General features: G+C 41.2%; 1 protein-coding gene across 2 annotated transcripts in view; it reads left to right on the top strand.

Moving 5' to 3' along the window:
• The first annotated feature begins 6242 nt into the window (after positions 1-6242).
• The window catches only part of ano2b (anoctamin 2b), a 155136-nt gene continuing 142026 nt past the window's right edge, over positions 6243-19352 (top strand). For both annotated transcript variants that reach the window (XM_059654660.1, XM_048553662.1), the window contains exons 1-3: positions 6243-6347; positions 11850-12049; positions 13107-13445. In XM_059654660.1, coding sequence (XP_059510643.1) covers positions 6320-6347; positions 11850-12049; positions 13107-13445 — 567 coding nt within the window. In that variant the 5' untranslated portion in view covers positions 6243-6319. The remainder of the gene's footprint in view (positions 6348-11849; positions 12050-13106; positions 13446-19352) is intronic.

The raw sequence follows: 19352 nt of genomic DNA, 5'->3' as shown, positions 1-19352 counted from the left end.
GAATGATTCTATATGAGCTAATAACAGGAAGCGAAATGAGATTCCTAAAGGATGTTGTGGCCAGTCATAAGGTAAGTAGGAGCCATGTGAGGGAGACAGTTAAATGTTTATTTAAGAAAGAAGCAGCACTCGCACAGACTGAGGCAGGAAGTTCAGGGTTATCAGATCATAGATGGCATGGAAGTAGAGACAGCACCGGAACAGGCTGAGGTACTCAGTATAAGAGATAATACCTCAGTAAATGTTGCATTGAAGAAGGCCGGATTCACCAAAATGGATTGGGTTTTATGATGAAACCATAATCCTTGATATGTAAGCCTGTACAATGTAAAGATCATATCCCTTTATTTTTCTCTTGTTAATTGTGAACTGAAAAAAAACACCATTTTAAATTCAAGGATTATGGTAGGGATTACTGCACTTTTTAAGCAAATTACTGACCCATGTTGTAGGTGTTGTTTGTACTGCTGTTTATTAAAGTATTGGGGGCAAGTTGAGTTGTCGATGAATTACAGCTAAGGGTGAACATGAATGAGATGTGGCCAGCAACAAGTAACTAATTTTCATGAAATGATGATCTGCTGTTGATGTCAAAAGCATTCTGCCTGCCAGGCATTATGTGCTTGGCTCCCAGGTCGCTGTACAGCTTGTGGGTGTGAATGATTTCTCGGAAGCCATAAGAACCGTACAGGAAAAGAGCTGTCCTTTGTCTGCACTAAAACAAAAACAAGCACCTGTAGCCTCAACAAAACTGTCTGTTTCCCCTCATCAGTTGTGGTTCTAAAGCAATCAGCCAGAGAGAGGTTCTAAATGTGAACCAACTACCCTATGCCTCCTGCAGGCAAATGAAAGTAGCTGGAGAAGGAAGATCAAGGACATGACAAGCTAGGGCATCATCTCAGCAAACTGCATGCCAGGGATTGCTGAGCTGTCTTTTCATCTGCCAATTTCCCATGTCTTTTATTTGTGTCTATCTGCATGCAAGTGTTTGCTGAAGGAGAGTTTTCTAAGGTAGTTAGAGTTTTAACTGGTAGAGTTATGTATTGACAGTTCATAATTGTTCATCTGTATCTAGATTCTGTCCTATTTTGAGCCATGCAGTCCATTTACACTGACAGATACCAGCTAGCGTGGGTAAAGTCGAATGGATGGAGATATACAGGAGAGCAGCAGTTAACATATAGCTGAAAGAGAGCATTAAGGAAAACCTGAGACAGTATCTGAGCCAGTAATCATACTGTTGTTTGAGCATTTTTCATATATTCAAGATGATGTGCTGTGAGTGGACGGATTGTTTAGAACATAAGACACTTTGCAACAACAAGATAGGGCATTGGTTGACAATGGCAAGCAAATAGATGCCACCATTTGGTGGAAGGACCTTTGGAATCGGCGATCAAATGGATTAGGATCATTTTCCATGTTTTGGTTATTACTGCATTGGTATTGGTTCTATACTTGCAATACATGGGTTACTGCAGCAGAAGGGGCCACAAAAGGGATTAAGAGACTGCAGGAGCTGGGCAGAAGAAATGAGTCCCTGTGTGATCAATACAGACTGTATAATAAAGTGCCTTTACAAAACCCAAGATCAATATCTGGCCAGCATCTATAGGTGTTGAAATGTAAGGGAAGCAACATTCCCACTAGTTTGGTAACCTTCAGCTGGACCAAGGGCCAAAACGGTGGACAGCAAGGTTTCAGTTAGAAGTATCTTTTAGTAAAATAGAATGTAAACAGAAAAGGGTGGAATAAAAGATGAGCAGCTGTACACTGGAGAGGATTAGAAATGAGATTATAAAGAAGAGCCAGATTAGGAAGTGAGTAACAGAAACAAGATCACAATTTACACTGCATAATCAAAAGAATAATGGGAAACTCTGAATGGATAAAAAAAGTGCATGATGCGTGTGCTTCAGGAACTAAGTGCATTTTGTCAGGATATCTGTTCAACATGTGATTGTAAACTGACAAGATTAGAATTGAGTAAAGGGCTTGTGTGCATGACTAAAATTGCATATAAGGAGTGACAATTTGTGGCTTTTCAGAGTACTGTCTTAAACTGCCTAAGACTGGTGCTCCCTGTTTGTGTTTGAATAATTGATCATAACCTGTACCCAAATGTGCTGGTGATTTACAAAGTTAACTAAAGGAAAAATTGCAACCCCAGCTCTCCTTAAACTTTTCTCCGTGACCTCTCCCCCTTTGTTTCTGACTCAGCAACTTTCCCCACTATCACTCCTCTTGATGATCTCACCTTTGGAATTTTGTCCTCCCAACAAAACTTTTCCACTGTGCTATTTTCCCAATGCTCTCTCCCTACACTTGGTCACTTCCCAATGTTAAACACTGCCTACATCTTATCCTTCCCACAATCTCTTGCTTCTTGCGATCTCTCCTCCCCCCAAGGTTCTGCCTCCTGAGACCTCTTTGTCTTTGCGCTCATTCTTCCCCTGTGTTCCCCACTCTTCCAGAATTCTCACCTGTAAACTCTTCTCCTTATGGTTTCCCTCCCACAGTCTTTTCCTCCCTGTGACCTAGCTCCCATTGAAACATCCTTCTCTTTAAGGTTTCTACCATGTAATCTCAGTCCCCTCATTACCCCTTCCTTGTGAACTCTCCTCCCTTTATCCCTCTGGCACTCCTTGTGTCCCACTCAGAAGCACTCCACAAGGCTCCAATCTCCTCCAATTGTCAGAAACCACTGAGGGTGTGGAGGGCAACTTTGGTTTGGCCTTAGCTGTTAGCTACCTTCTGGATGATGGACGTCCCTATGAGACAAATGTTGGGTAGAAATAGTTGAAGAATTATTCGTGAATCTTTTTCATTAAAATTCAGCAGAATCTTTATATTTCCAGTATTCCCTGTTTCCTAATTGTAAACACTCTCTTGTTTCCACCCCTTAAATATTAGAGTCATAGTATCTAATGGTGTATTTCTGCCACCTGTATGCAAATCAGATATCAACTTGCTGTTGATATTTAATGCCAATGCTGGTCTTGGGCTGATAAAATAGATAAAGACATGCTGTATCCCTCTGCTATCTCTCAATGTTGTAACGTGTGAGAGCTTCCTGTGCATGCATCAGCTTCTATCATTCCTTTACTGGATGCTGGCTCTTCAAAATGCCATCATCAGCTGAACAGCACTTTGAGATTTCCTGCACTCATGAAAGCCACTATATAAATGCAAGTTCTTCCTTCCTTTCTTTAGTGAGCCATTTGTTCAGAGATGTTTATGGCTCCACCAGACTTATGATTCTGTTCTACACTTTTCTTTTGTGTCTTCCTGTAGTAGGTGGACTACAATCGTTTCCCCTCAATGATGAGTGACTGCTGCTTGACTGTTTTTGGTTTCTGCAAGTTCTTTTCATTACACTATTGTACATAATCCTGTTCTCCATGAGTATATCGCTCACTAGTACAGACCATTCCATGTGTTCTTCACAGTGTCTCCCTCATGACTGCTGATATCACTGTTACATTCTGATATATGGCATCTGATATCTGGCATTTAGTCAGAGAGTAGAGATTGTGGGAGAGAGATTGCACAGTGGAGGAGGCTGTGTGACATATACTCCCACCCCAACAGCATTTTATGTGGCCTATAGCTGCATCAGAAGGCACCTCAGGACCACCTGCTCAAGGGCAATTAGGCATGGGTAATAAATCAGCCCCATTGCCCAGCCAGCAATACCCACATCCTGTCAGTGAATTAATATATATTTCTTAGCCATTCTTGTTACACTGCAGTGTCCTAAGGTCAATGATTCACCATTCACTCACATCTTTGCCCTTTTCTATGGGAAAAGTCTGGACCTCTATCAACTCTTCACCCAGAGAGTTGTAAGTGCATGGAATAGTTTACCAGTGGTAGTCATGGAAGCGGAGTCATTAGTGACATTTAAGTGACTGCTGGGCATACACATGGACAGCAGTGAATTGAGGGGAGTGTAGGTTAGTTTATTTTATTTTTGGATTGGCAATATTCCACAGCACAATATCGTGGGCCGAAGGGCCTGTACTGTGCTGAACTTTTCTATGTTCTATAATACTTGACTCCTAAACGGAAATTAGCTGACTACATACACTTTGCACTAGAGGGCATTACAGTACTATTATTTAGATTACAGATAACATTTTCTGTAATGTAAAGATTTTGTACATTGACCATCTATGTGCATTGTGTTGTTTAAAACCAATCAAATATAAGGCAGCTGTATTTAGTGACGGTAAGATGATATACGCATTTAAAACCACAAACTGCTCTGAAATACACCTTGCTGGGAATGTCACTTTGTACAGATAAGGTATTATGACAGCTACCTGGCCTGCAATACCATTGGCTCTCAAGTGTGTAATGATTATGCTAATCAGCAATGGCATTATGCAAGTAAGAATCTTTAGCCAGCAAAGCCTATTAGGCTTTTGTCATTACTCAAACCAAACTTTGTCCAGTTTAGCAAATGCTGCCTTAGCTTCAAGCAATAGTGCTTCAGAGCATCTTATTGTGTGTGAACACCATTGGAGTGTTCCCCTAGTTGATTAATTCCTTAATGTTTGTTTTATTTGTTCACTTTCATGGAATTTAGGAATTCAACAGTAAAATCTTCCTTTTGGCAACCTATTCTGAGGAATTATTGTTGGATCAGGTTTATGTGGGCTGACAGAAAACATAATATGAACTTCAGGTTTCCATCAGTTGGCATCTTTTATTACCTTGATTGGGATATGAGAAAAAGGCATTTCTATTTTATACATTTGAGGAAAATCAATTTTGCATTAGTTCATTTCATGAGTCCAAATTTTGTTCTCAGTGGTAAATAAATATCAAACTGGCTGTCCAATGAATTGGCGTTACCCAGAGACTGCTCCAGCTCTCTGATTTTTTCCTAATCTAAGATGCTTCTTAAAACATATCTTTTGATTAAATGTTAGAACATCCATACCAGTACTAACACCACTTTACATAGAACAGTACATGTTCTTTGGTTGTTGTGTGTTGCCAGACTCTTACTAGACCGTAGGGTTGCTCTCTCATTGGAGACAGAGAGAGAGGCAACTGGTGGTGGTTTAACCTGAGAGCCACCATACCTCAGGTGAGGGAAGATGTTGTAAAGGAAAGCCCTTCATGGTAACCTCAGCTGGTGATTGGAATTGGACCCACACTGTTGGCATCACACTGCTTTGCAAACCAACTGTCCAGCCAATTGATAACGCTCCTGTAAAATGCATGAAGCATTTAATTCTATAAATGCCAGTTTGATGTTATTATATTGCAAATAACCTGTACTGTAGTTACAGTTTGCACACTTCCCTCTGGCTATAATTAGCAACCCAATGTAATTATGCTGGTATTCTTGTGAATTGACCTGATTAGTGCAAGACAAATAGCTTCGACAAATGTGTCTTTTTTTTCAGCAAGAATAAGATCAATTTGCAACTGTTTTTAACAATCGACATAGTGATGAAATCTTCTTGACATGTAGTGTGTAAATCAAACAGGTATTTTTATCTTCAGATAAACCCTTTATTTGTCCTTGTAATGTATTCCTAATTCATTTTATACAAAGCTTCTTGATCTTTCTATGACACACGTTAGCGGTATACCAAATTAACTCAATCCTTCTGGAAAAAGATAGGAACCGGATGTGGGATTGAAAGTATATATTTATGCTATTTTTCTTTCATCCTTCAAACCATAATCAGAACGGTAAGACATCTCAAATATTTTTGTGCACAGAGTTGAAAGTAGGACTGAGATTGACAGATTTTTATTCAGGAAGGACAGCATAGATTTAGGCAGAAGTACACTGAATGAAGTTCTTGATCCGAATTTTTACTCAGGAGCGGGCCATTCAACATGATGATTGATGTTTACCTTAATTGCATTTAATTTCATTAGCTCCATATCCACTGGTATCATTTTCCAACAAAAATCTATCCACTTCAATTGTGAAAGTCCTCATAGTATCTGCGTTGGTGGGATTCTTTGAAGAGAGGACTACAGGTTTCCTCATGGTGAGAATGAGTTCTTTTTCGCTTTTATTCCTGAAATGGCATTTAAAAGCGCTCATGTCCCCTTGAAAACTGACAATGGGGCTGCTATTATCTCCTTTAGCGTTGCCTTAATTTTGGGCGATGAATAAAGTGGAAGGTTTGCCATTTATGTTTCTGTCTCTGGCACACTACTAGCTTGCAAAGCCTGTCGCAGATTAAGCCAGTGCACAGACAGCACAGACAGAGACAAATGCACAGAGAGACAGTTTAGTCGCCTGACAGATCAACTCCACACACCCTCCCCTGCACCTTGTGCCAACATGGCAGATCACGGCCGGTCAACACCAGGTAAGTGTCTTCTTTACATTCAATGTCAAAGACACCAGCATGAAGGATGATTAGTTTTTTTTTGGGGGGGGGGCGTTGAGATTGTGAGATCGGGAAACCTAGTAAAACATTTGGGATAACGAGCAACCTGAATAGTTATTTGCAGAAATTAATAAACGCTTGGTCAAAACCAGTCAAGGGAGGCTAATAGAATGAATAAAATACCCCTTAAATTTCTCAATGAAGTTCTGCGCCTTTAATACAGGTCAGCCTTGTCAAATGAATCTAAAGATCTACGAATATCCTACGTGGCTCGCTGCATTGGGGGGCTGCAGATTGGCATTAATTCACTCCTCATGCTTATTTTCCTTAGTATAACACCAACCACAAACTGACTCCTGTAAGATACTTGCAATTAATCGGTTGACTGCCCGGGTTTATCACAAGGTGGACAGTATGCTGAGTTTACAGATGAAGCGTCCTACTTTTTAGTGGCGAGTTTGGAAACTTCACATTGAACTTTGTCTTTTTATTATCTCAGTGTTCCATGGTCGGTATTCATTCTGTGGGGCAGTGATAGAGATAGGCAGTCGATATATAGATCTAAATGATCCATCCATGTGTAGATGATGTGGAACCTAGCCATATATATATATATATATATATAGAGAGAGAGAGAGAGAGAGAGAGAAACTCAGCTTGGGAGTAATTCCACTGTAAGGTTAGGATGAAGTGAGGAGACAGGACCTTCATAAAGTGTGAGAGCTTTACAGAGAATGAACTGCTGTTTGCTTTAGATTGCATTACACTCGTCATGTGGTGAAAAGTGCAAACTGAGTCTCCAGGTTATGTGTAGATGTCTCAAAATAGGCACTTTTATTTTCTTACCTCTTCCTTTTTGGATATAAAAATGATTTTTAAAAATATTTTACATGAGAAGGTGAATGTGAGAATCTTTCTGAGGTGCGTTCAGATGAGATGTTGACACATTGGTGACACAATTGACTGTCCAACCTGCTGGTTGAATTATAATATAAGTCTTGCTGCATTTCAGATATGGTTTGATTAGTACCATTCTCAGTTGGGAGGGTTTAAGCTGTGCTTTGGAGAGGTGAGCAGGTCAACCAGACCAGTACTGTAGCATAGTGCACAGGGAGTGTTGCACTGTTAGAAATACTGCTAAGACAATGGGAAATTAGACCAACCACCTTGCGTGCACATAACTGATCCCATAGCGTTTTGCGAAGATGAACAGTTGTATTTTTGTTTGATATTCATCCCTCAAGCAACAGCTAGAGCAGATTATCTATTCATTAACCTCATTACTGGCTGTGGGACCACACTGTGTTTCCTACGTTAGGGATGTGAGGTTTTAGAAGGTATCACAGGGTTGATTCAGAGTTTTTCTATGAAGAAGCATGTCATGGCACTGCGGTGGTGCCACATTGCCATCCCTGGTGCCATTGCTGAAATTTAAACACAGACTAACTTATTGGAGGTGCACCTTTGGGCCTGTCCCCTGACATCAGCAGTGGAACATGAAGTCTGGAGTTTCATTTGGTACAAGGAAAAGGAAGGAACTTTTTGAGAACTTTAAATAAACTGACCATGACAATTTGCAAATTTAGCTCCTGTTGCAAATGCAACAGTAAAAAACATTTACACCGTGTAAAGGAAAACTACCAAACTGACTGATACTCTTCAAACTCTATTAGTAAAGGACAAAAAGAGACTTCCACTTTATTAAGGTGGACTGGACCCTCATCCAGGACACAGAGGCGAAGCAAACACTGACCCCATGTACCATCTTTTACCCCCCTCCCCCATCTCCAATTAGAATGCTTGTTTCAATGTTCTGCTTAGTTTGTGATTCACTTAGTTTACACTGAATGGCAGGTGCAACTATGTCATCCTTTTAGTTCCCGTGTCTAGTCAAATTTATTGCAATATAATTCTCATCTGATTTACAAAGAGCTTGTACCCTGAAGATGTTTAAATTTCTTATCTGGTTTTTTTGCAGTTTCAATTTGCTTATAATAGACTTGATAATGAGGAATACTACATACTGTTGTGCTTTCATTAAATGCATGTGGTAAAGGACAAGGCTATAAAAAGATCTTTTTAATCCCTCAGCAAGCAGATAGCCTTGTAATCCTTTCACATTGCCTGCACCAAGACTGCAGCAGCAACATTATAACAGAACACTGGAAATCACTGTCTCTCTTCTCCAATGCCACTGTTTTCCAATGTAGCTTGTAACTGAGCTACATGGTGCAGGAATGACTCTGCCTTGATCCTCAATCAGTACTGAGTTAGCTAATTTCAGAAGGAGTGCTAGAAGGGCCCATTCATCACCCTGGTTTTGGGAAAAGAATATTGAGCAGGTTTCACTCTCGAGACAAACAAAAACAGAAATTGTTGGAGAAACTCAATAGGTCTGGCAGTGTCTGTCAGGAGAGAACAGAATTAACTTTTCAAGTCCAGTGATCGTTCTTCAGAGCGAAATGGTAATTCTGCTTTTCTCCATGGATACTGCAACCTGCTGAGTGTCTTCAGCAATTTCTGTTTTTGTTTGTTTCAGCCTCTTTGTCTTATTTTATTCTCTCTTTTCATCCTGTGTTATATACAGGTATCTAGGCATTTTTGAGAATCTAAAACATGACTACGTTCATCTCTATTACCTTTACATTTGGGTAATCTAACAGTTTCTTTCTGTTAGCCACATATTCATTTAATGGTGTTCAGGACGGAACCCTACAACAATGAATCTGCAACTCCCAGTAAACTAACAGCCTTGGATGAGGAAATACCAATGTAGTGAAAACAACAAGGAAAGGAGAAGGGGAGGCAATGGTTTAGTGGTGTTATCGCTGGATTGTTAATCCAGAGACCCAGATAATGGTTCAGGAATCTGGGTTCAAATCCCGCCTCAACAGATGATGGAATTTGAATTAAAGAAAAACAACTGGACTTAAGAATCTAATGATGACCATGAACCCATTGTCAATTGTCAGGAAAAACCCATCTGGTTCACTAATGCACTTTATGGAAGGAAACTGCCATCCTTACCTGGTCTGGCCTACATATGACTCCAGACCCACAGGAATGTGGTTGACTCTGAACTGCCCCCTGGACAATGAATGCTGCCTAGCCAGTGATTCCCTCATGCCGTTAAAGAAGAAAAAAATTAAAAAGAATAGTTATGAGAAAATGTTTCTTAGGTTGCATATGTCCTATATTGAAGAATAACTGGGAACTTGAAATAATTAATGCTCTTCATGTGGAAAATACTTTAATTAAACAATGCAGAGCTGTCATTCTGTGTGTTAAAGTTGGAATGATTGGATTGATTTTTTGGGGCATTTGAAGCTGGCATAGTAAAGGGTCTGAATATCACATCGGGTGTTGAAGATGACACGTGAAGAAATTTAGAGCACAGCAATGATACAGTAACATTTCTTCTGGGATAAAAATAAGAAAAAATTACATTTGTGTCATGTTTTTGTAACCAATAGAAGTGTCAAACTTCTTTACAGATAATGAAATACTTTTGAAGTGCTGTCATTCTTATGGGCAGCAGGGTTGTTTGAAATATCAGGAAACACCTCAGGCAGTTCACCAGTTGCCCCAGGCTTAGGTAAGTGTTCCACATGCTCGGGGTCATGAGCCCTGGCCAGTGACTGAACCAATGAATCTTTGGTGATGATGGGGCAAAAGCTAGGACCTTAAAGGACAGCTGTTTTACAAGTAGAGGATCCTTCAGGAAGAAGATTTATGTTTCATTTAAGCACACATGTGGAGGACAATGTTCTTTCCTCCTGTCATTGATGATTGTTCTGTAAAGGTAAAAATCAACAAACAACTGAGGAGGAGAGAGAATAAGCAGATCACCAAACACAACATTGTAACGTAGGAAATGTGGCAATGAATTATTCCACAGCAAACTTGCGCAAATAGGAATGTGATGATAGACCAGATAATCTGGGTATTTTTATTATGATGATTGATGAATAAATATTTGCTATATTGTATCTCTATGAAGGAGTGACAGGGAATCTGGCAGGTGAGGTCTGTGCCATTCAAAGGCAGAGTCTGTGATGGTGCCGCCCTGGACAGACAGCCATAAGAGCATAAAGACATGAGGGTAGAAGTAGACCATTTAGCCCATCAAGTCTGCTTTGTCATTCAAGATCGTGGCTGATCTGATGATTCTCAATTTCACTTTCCCATCTTTTCCCCTTAACCCTTGATTCCATTTCTGATTTAAAATCTGACTACCTCAACCTTGGAGATACTTCACAACCCAGCTCTGACAACTCTCTGCAGTGAAGAATTAAATAGACTGACTTGCTGAGAGAAATTCCTGCTCGCATATGGGTGACCCCATACTCTGAAATTATGCCGCCTTGTCCTAGAATGTCCCAGAATGTGAAGTATGGTTTTTGTGCTTGTGTCTTGGTCTGGGCCTCGAACGTAGAACCTTATAACTTGGAGGTGTGAGTGCTAGCAATTGGACAAATGTGGCTTAATACAGCAAGTGCATGTACTTACTCTAGTTCATGTAGTTTTATGGGATCTTTGATATCCACCCGTGATGGTAGAGCGGATATTTAGTAGCATCCTACCTGAAAGATGGTTCTTCAGCCTTGTTACGTGTATACTGCACTAAAATGAGACTGAAACTCTTAAGATCTGGCTCAGATGCAAAAGCATGATCACCTAGACAGAAGTACCTTTGTATGGGAGATAGTTATAAAAGAATTCCCCTGGCACAAGTTGTTAAAGAAGCAGAATTTCAAAGAGTTTTAAAACACAAATTAGTTGATTGAAAAGATAATTATTAAGCATGTTGAATTGGTTGAGATGTTAAAGTTCAACTTTGTAGTGGAGAATTCTTTATTTATTAACGGGATTAGGGTGTTGCTGGCTAGGCAGCATTTACTGCCCATCCCTAATTGCCCAGAGGGCAGTTAAGAACCAACCACATTGGCTATGGGTTTGGAATCACATGTCGGCCAGACCAAATAAGGATGGTAATTTCCTTCCCTAAAGGACTTTCGTGAGCCAGATGGGTTTTTCCAACAATTGACATCATTAGATTCTTAATTCCAGATATTTTATTGAAGTTAAATTCCACCATCTGCCATGATGGGATTTGAATGTGAGTCTCCAAAACTTTATCTGGGTCTCTGGCTAAACAGTCCAGTGATAATACCACTAGACCATTGCCTCCCCTATATGCAGAAAGAAATACCTTTTCTCGAGCATGTTCAGATTTTATGTAACCTATTTTGTATTCTTAATTGAAGAAATAAACTAATTTAAAAATAGTTTCTTTCTAAACCTGTCCACTCTTATATTTGAGTAATGTAGTCCATGCAAAAATTTGATCTGCTAAAGTATGTGAGGTGTAATATGGTTGATAGAAAATGTAACAGCTTATGTTCTATGTGATAGATTGTTTCTCCACAAAAATGTTGCAAATGGGATGCCTTTTTAAAAGAGTTATTTGTATTTTCTTAGTGGCAGGTACACCTATAATCCTTTCACACCATGCGTATCAAGAGCCCAGAGAAGCAACAACAAAGGCTAGAACAAAAGAGTTTGAGAAGTATCTTACAGTTCCACGATGTTCACCTCAGGCAAATTTCAACTTGGCCAGTGGTGCGTCAGCCAATGTGGTCTCAGCATCACACAGTAAGGAGGAGCTAGAAAGCCCACTGGTAAGTATTACATGTGTGAAGCTGACTAAAACAATGGCTTGCTACCAGGCTTGTCATGGTGACCCTCACTAGAAGATTGCATCCCCTTGACTCAACAGTGAGTGGGGCACAACACCCACATGGAGCACATAAGCCAGAATAAAACTATCTTTAATGGTTGGCTCCTTGTATCATTGGGTGCTTACTGCTTTGCTCAATTTTTGCACCTTGAGCACAGTGAACAAAAAGCACATCAGTTACTTTGCAATGGCGCAACAAAGATAACTGGGAATAAGTGGAGAGTTATTGCCTTTTATTTGCCTTTGCCAAATAAAAGATGCTGAAGCTTCCTGTGCCAACAACCTTAAAGTTGGTTTTACAACCTGACTCATGAATCTTGTGATTCCTCTTGGTCATCCAGTGAGTATCTCAGCAAAGCATTGGCTTTAATAGTTGCAGGTCAGGCCAGTCACAGCTCTATCTCTACCTCTACATATTCCTTGTTTGGCTCTTTTTGAATGTATTTGATATTCACTGGTACTAACGACTAAATTGAACAGTCAACATTTTTTGTGGAGAATAATATAATTAACATTTGACCTACATCTGTAGTCCAGTTTGATTGCAGAAATTCATTAGATGGCACAAAACCATACAAATGCTTTTCAAGTCTGATATATTATGTCCCCCATACTTAGTTCTACTATAAGCAATGTCAGTGAACAATTTCGGTTATGATGAATGGCTAACACATTACAAATCATTTTTCATCTTGCCAATGCCCAATTTCATCCTCTTGTCTCGAATAAAAGACATTTATGGATTGCAACTATAAGATTGGATGTTTCTGATCTAAAACTTTCCCAAACTGTAGAATAGATGTTACGGTTGCTAAAACATAGTTTTGGAAAAGTTTTCCATGTGAGGTAAAGTGCAATATTAATAAGACCATCGTCTGTCATGATGTTGGTTTGCTTAGATTTTGTAATATATAACACTGTAACAATTATAAAAATGGGAAGCGCTAGTTTAGACTACTCAACACCCTTTACCCTCTCTCCTTTTTGCTTTTCCTTAGCTTATCAACAACTACTTTGAAGGCGATGAAGAGGGAGACACTAAGAAAGGCTTGTATTTCAGTGATGGGAGGAGGAAGATAGACTATGTTTTAGTCTATCAAATCAGAAAGCTTGCTTCTCAGCCCACCCCTCAGAGTTCTGAAGCCGTTGTCCCAAATGGCACTGCAACAAACCCCCACAGAAGTAAAGCCCACAAACAGTTACAAGGTCCTCTGCAAGAAGTTGTGCTAGATGTTGGCAACACTCATGAATCTGTGGAAGAGGAAAGGAGAGCTCGCAGAGAGGAGTTTGAGAAGAATCTCATGGAGAATGGGCTTGAGATCGAGAAAGACAAAGAGGTGAGAAAGCAAGAGAGATAGTAGGAGCTGCAGATGCTGGAGAATCTGAGATAACAACGTGTGGAGCTGGATAAACGCAGCAGGCCAAGGAGCATCAGAGGAGCAGGAAAGCTGACATTTCAGGCCTAGGACCCTTCATCGGAGAGGGTCTAGGCCTGAAACATCAGCTTTTGTGCTCCTATGATGCTGCTTGGCCTGCTGCGTTTATCCAGCTCCACACTTTGTTATTGAGATGAGAAAGCAAACTATCTTAAAATCTACAATTTATCACCTCTTAATTTTAGAAAATTGTGACAATGCTGCTCAGTATTCTGTGGTAATTTTGCAAAGATAAATATTGAAACAAATTTTAAACATTTTTAAGTAATTATGTTATGGTAGGGCTTCACCGAAACAAGCACAGAAAGTACTGGAGAAACTCAGCAGGTCTGGCAGCATTTATTGGGAGAGAAACAGAATTAATATTTCAAGTCTGATATTTACGACCAAATGGCTCGTCTTTAGAACCTTGGTTAGCTGTGTTTCTTTCTGTACGGATGCCGCCAACCTGCTGAGTTTCTTCATCACTTCCTGTGTTCTTTTCAGATTTCCAAGTTTCATCGAACAAGCTTTTAGTCACCTGCCCTCATGTCTTCTGCTCTAGTGTTTGTCAGTTGTCTGATGATGCTTATATGAACAATGTTTGGATGTTTCACTGTTTTAAAGAAACTGTATAAATGGGAATTGATGCTGTTTTTAATACTTTTTAAAAATTCCTTCATGAGGAGCTTGCATCACTGGCTAGGCCTGCATTTGTGGCCAATCCCTTGTTGACTTTGTTGTGGGGAGCTGCCTTCTTGAACCACTGCAGTCCAGTTGGTACATACACTCACAATGCCATTAAGGAGGGAATTCTAGGATTTTAACATAGCATCAGTGAAAGAATGGCAATTATTTCCAAATCAGGGTGGTGGTTCTTGTATATTTTATCTTATATCGCAGTAGTAACGTAGGTAAATCATTCTATTCAAAGAAAGCTGCCTGAAATTACACATGTTTTGTGAGTCATTTCAAAGTGTATTTGTACTGATTTTCCATTCCCTTACTTTGAATTTCCCTCACTAAGCACTATTGCTGGCTGAGAAAGCAAATACTAAATTCTTGTCTTGATTATCACCACTAGAATGTCATTGGGGTGACTAAGATGTTGACAGTCTGACTGTCTCATTCTCCATTTCTTTTCTGTTGCCCAAGAAGAGATTTTTACGTCCACTCAAAACCTTGTTGTGATTAGACAATTTAGACAAGCAGCAGATCACATGGGAATTCCTATACAAGGGCGGCACAATGACTCTGTGGTTAACACTGTTGCCTCACAGTGCCAGGGACCCAGGTTTGATTCCAACCTCAGGCAGCTGTCTGTGTGGAGTTTGCACATTCTCCCTGTGTGTCTATGTGAGTTTCTGCCAGGTGCTCCAGTTTTCTTCCACAGTCCAAATATGTGCAAGTTAGGTGGATTGGCCATACTACATTGCTCATAGTGTTCAGGGAAGTGTAGGTTAGGTGCATTAGCCACAAGAAATGCAAGACTACATGGATAAGGTAGGGGGATCAATCTTGTGGGATGCTGTTCGAAAGGTCAGTGTGAACTGCTGGCCTGAATGGCCTGTTCCTATGTTTTGGGGATTTTATGGTTCTATGACATGTATCCCATCATTCCGAAGTTGACTGTATGTTGAGCCCCTTGTTGAGAAATTTGTATCATTGATAGTCACAGGCGAGGTGCTAGACGACTGGCGGTTGGCCACTATTCAAGAAAGGTGGTGAGGAAAAGCCAGGGAACTATAGACCGATGAGCCTGATATCGGTGGTAGGCAAGTTGTTGGAGGGAAACCTGAGGGACAAGATTTACATGTATTTGGAAAGACAAGGGCTGATTAGGAATGGGCAAAAGTGCTTTGTACTTGGGGGATCATGTGTCACTAACTTGATTGAAATTTTTGAAGAAGTAACAAACAATTGATGAGGGCAGAGCGGGAGATATGGTCCATATGGATTTTGGTAAGGTGTTTGACAAGGTTCCTCATTGTAGATTGGTTGGCAAGTTTAGATTACATGGAATTGAGGGAGAACTAACTATTTGGATTCAGAACTGACTTGAGGTGGAAGACAGAGCGGGGTGGTAGAGTGTGGCTTTTCAGACTGGAGCCCTTTTACCAGCAGTGTTCCATTAGGATTGGTGCTGGGTCCACGGCTTTTCGTCATTTATATAAATTATTTTGATGTGAACAAAGGAGGTATGGATGGTAAGTTTGCAGATGACACCAAGTGGGAGGTGTAGTGGATAGTGAAGAAGGTTACCTCAGAGGAGTACAATGGGATCTTGATCAGATGGGCCAATGGGCTGAGGAGCGATAGATGGAGTTCAATTTAGATTAATGTGAGGTGCTGCATTTTGGGAAGGCAAATCAGGGTAGGAGTTATACACTTAATGGTAAGATCATGGGGAGTGTTGCTGAACAAAGAGACCTTAAGGTGCAGGTTCATAGTTCCCTGAAAGTAGAGTCGCTGGTAGTTAGGGGTTAGCGAAGAAGGTATTTGGTATACTTGCCTTTATTTGTCAGGACCTTGAATACAGGAATTGGGAGGTCTTGTTGTGGCTGTACAGGACATTGGTTAGGCCACTATTGGAATACTGCATGCAATATTGGTCTCCCTGCTATAGGAAGAAGGTTGTGAAAACTTGAAAGGGTTCAGTAAACATTTGCAAGCATGCTGCCAGGGTTGGTGGGTTTGAGCAATAGGGAGAGGATGAGTAGGCTGGGACTATTTTCCCTGGAGCACTGGAGACTGAGGGGGTGACCTTATAGAGGTTTATGAAATCATGAGGGTCATGGATGAGGTAAACAGAGAAAGGTCTTTTCCCCGGTAAGGGGTGTTTGTTTTTTTCCCCAATGGCAAGTCTCGAGGTGTTTGACGCCTTCTTAAATGCTGGTCCTCCACTTTGGATGGTGTTGGGCCAGTGATTCCCAGGTGTCTGTGGAAATGCTACACTCCACCAGTGAGGCCTTGAGGGTACCACTGATGCGCTTCCTCTGTCCACCTGGGGCCTACCTGCCATTTCAAAGCTGGAAGTAGAGCACTTGCTTGGGGAGTCTCGTGTCGACCATGTGGACAAGGTGCCCAGCCCATCAAGGCGCTCAGTGCCTCAACGCTAAGGATGTTAGCCTGGTCGAGGACGCTGATGTTGGTGCATCTTTTTCCCAGCAGATCTTGTGCAGGCATTGTTGGCGTACCGCTCCGGTGCTGGGAAGGTGTCTGCTGTGGACAGTCCACGTCTCAGAGCTAGATGGGAGGGCGTGAACACAACAGCTCTCTAAACCATGACTTTTTAGTTGGATCTGATGTTATCATTCACAAACACCCTTTTCCTCAGGTGGCTGAAAGTTGAGCTAGTACACTGGAGGCAATGTTGGATATCTTTATTAGTAGCTGCTTTGGTCAACAGGACACTTCTGAGGTATTGGAAGTGGTCAACTTTCTTTATGGCCTCCCCATGCACCTTGATGATAGGGGCTTTGCTCCACAATGCCAGGCCAAGTTGATAAAGGACACACATCTTGCAATTGTTCAGGATGAGATCCATGCTCACTTATGCCTCTGTAAAGATGCTGATGATGGCCTGGGGTACATCCTTTGAGACTGCAAATATGTAAGCATCATCTGTGTACTGTAGCTCAATGACACTAGTTGGGGTGATGTTGGTTTTGGATGGAAGGCAGGAGAGGTTAAATATTTTCCCACATGGTCTGTTAATTAGCTCCATTCCAGCTGGGAGCTTGTTGGTGGTGAGGTGAAGCATTACTGTGAGGTAGATTGAGAATAGTGTTGGGGCAAAAAATGATATCACCTTGCTAACATCCTTAAGACCACTGATCCAGGCACAACAGAGTCCAATGGAAGAGTAGGCTCCAGGTACTTCTTCATGATTCATTCACAAAATAACTATGAAGACAAATTCATGAAGCTAGCTCACTCCCTTAAAGACTTTTGGAGGTCTGAATCCAAAGTTATTTTGTGAGCATAGTTCATGATTCCATTTTTGGCAGGGATGGCGATTCAATTCTTTTGACAATTAAAGAGCAGAAATTATGATTTGGGTGTGAAATAACGTGGAACATCAATGGCAATGACCTCAGCATGTTGAAGTTAAGTACTGCCAAAGCATTTTGAAAGAATTCCACAAAGGCCAGTACCCCATCTCCAAGTCACCTTTCATTTACACATGCATAGTTCTTTACAGTGATCCAGCTCCCTCAGAGCCAGCTCTCAGAGAGAACAGAACCTCTGACTCTCCTGTTTATATCTGTCAGCCAGATTGGAGCAGGTTAACAGTTGAGGCTCCCTCAATCAGGGAACTCATATTTTATGAGGTCCACCTCATAACAGTCATTTAGTTCGTCCCCGTCTAAGTTTGGGCACAAAATCCTGTCTTTTATCTTTTGGCCTGTCCAGGGATATTTTCACACCAGGTCGGGTTCCTCTGATATGCACAGAGTGTGCTGGACATTAGCTCATCTCTTGTGCCCGGTGTGTCTTGGAAGAAATTCATTCTCTTCTTCAGGCAGTAAAGGCATTGAGGCTGTGACATCCACTGTATTCATTTCAGATACTGAGGTTTCTTTGATGCGAGACAGAGGGGGGGAACACGTGTTCTGACAGCCTTTCTGGGAGTGCTGAGGAGCACGGTATATTTTGCTGTTGCCCCATTTGTGGATTTGCAAATTTCCATGTGCTTGTTCAGGACCACCTCAATGAACTGAACTATGGCCTCTTACCCATGCAGGGGCTATTTCTGTAGTTTCGGCTCCAAACTTTGACTCCTAATGTAAACTGTCACTCTCGCTTAGAGGAGTCTTCTGTCTAGCATTGGTGTCCCAGCTGATGTTTCACACCTCCCCTTGACTCAGACTCCAATTGCAGGAAGTTTGAATTCAATCTTTTGTGGAGGTTTAGCCCCATTAGCAACTCAGCTGGAGCACTCCCTGTACTTGCTTGAGGGGTGGCCCTATAATCAAATGGGAAGCATGACTGAAGCCGTAGGCCGATTCCTCAAGCCTGCCTTTGGACTGCTCTTTCCGGCAGACCATTGGATGATGGATGGTATGGAGCTGTGCTTATGTGTCAAATGCCTTTTGACTTTAGGAAATATTGAAATTCCCAGCGAGCAGATAACGATCGGTTGTCTGTGACCAGCACTTCTGGCAGTCTATATATCGCAGCTTTTCTATCATCATCTCTGTGTTTGACAAATGAACTTGATGCAAGCCCAACCACTTTGAGTGGGCATTCTCAATGACTAAGAACATTGAGTTCATGAAAGGTCCTGCATTGTTGACAGCCCTTTTGTTTTCCCCATCACCACCAACTGTTTCAGTTTTGTCAGGACAAAATTGTTTTGCCTTCACAATCTGATATTGTCAGCAGTGACCAGAAGGGTGTCCAGAAAGTTTAAAACCAGAACAGATTCTTCCAGTGGCGGCACTACTGGAGTGGATCAAGGCATCTCCAGATGGTGTTCCAGCTTGCAATTATACTCTCTTAGAATGAGAGCCCACGGCTGAGTTTGACTTGAAGCTACAGTCTTCTTTGAATAACCCTGGCAGGGATTTATAATCTGTCACTATGACAAATTTACCTCCCTAAAAGTATTGGCGGAACCTTCTTCCAAAAAAGGTGACTGCCAAACCTTCCTTCAGCCAAAGTTGGGGAAGCATACATTATTGGAAACATACCAGCAGCAACTACAATGGCTTGCTGGTTTGGATCCTGAGAAAATGTTATCTGTTTGGCCGGTGGGGCGGGGGGGTTAAAATTGTTTCAGAGATGGTAGGAACTACAGATGTTGGAGAATCTGAGATAACAAGG

Source organism: Stegostoma tigrinum, chromosome 25, assembly GCF_030684315.1.
Source record: "Stegostoma tigrinum isolate sSteTig4 chromosome 25, sSteTig4.hap1, whole genome shotgun sequence".
Taxonomy (NCBI): Eukaryota; Metazoa; Chordata; class Chondrichthyes; order Orectolobiformes; family Stegostomatidae; genus Stegostoma; species Stegostoma tigrinum.
This window is presented reverse-complemented; position numbering and strand designations above follow the sequence as displayed.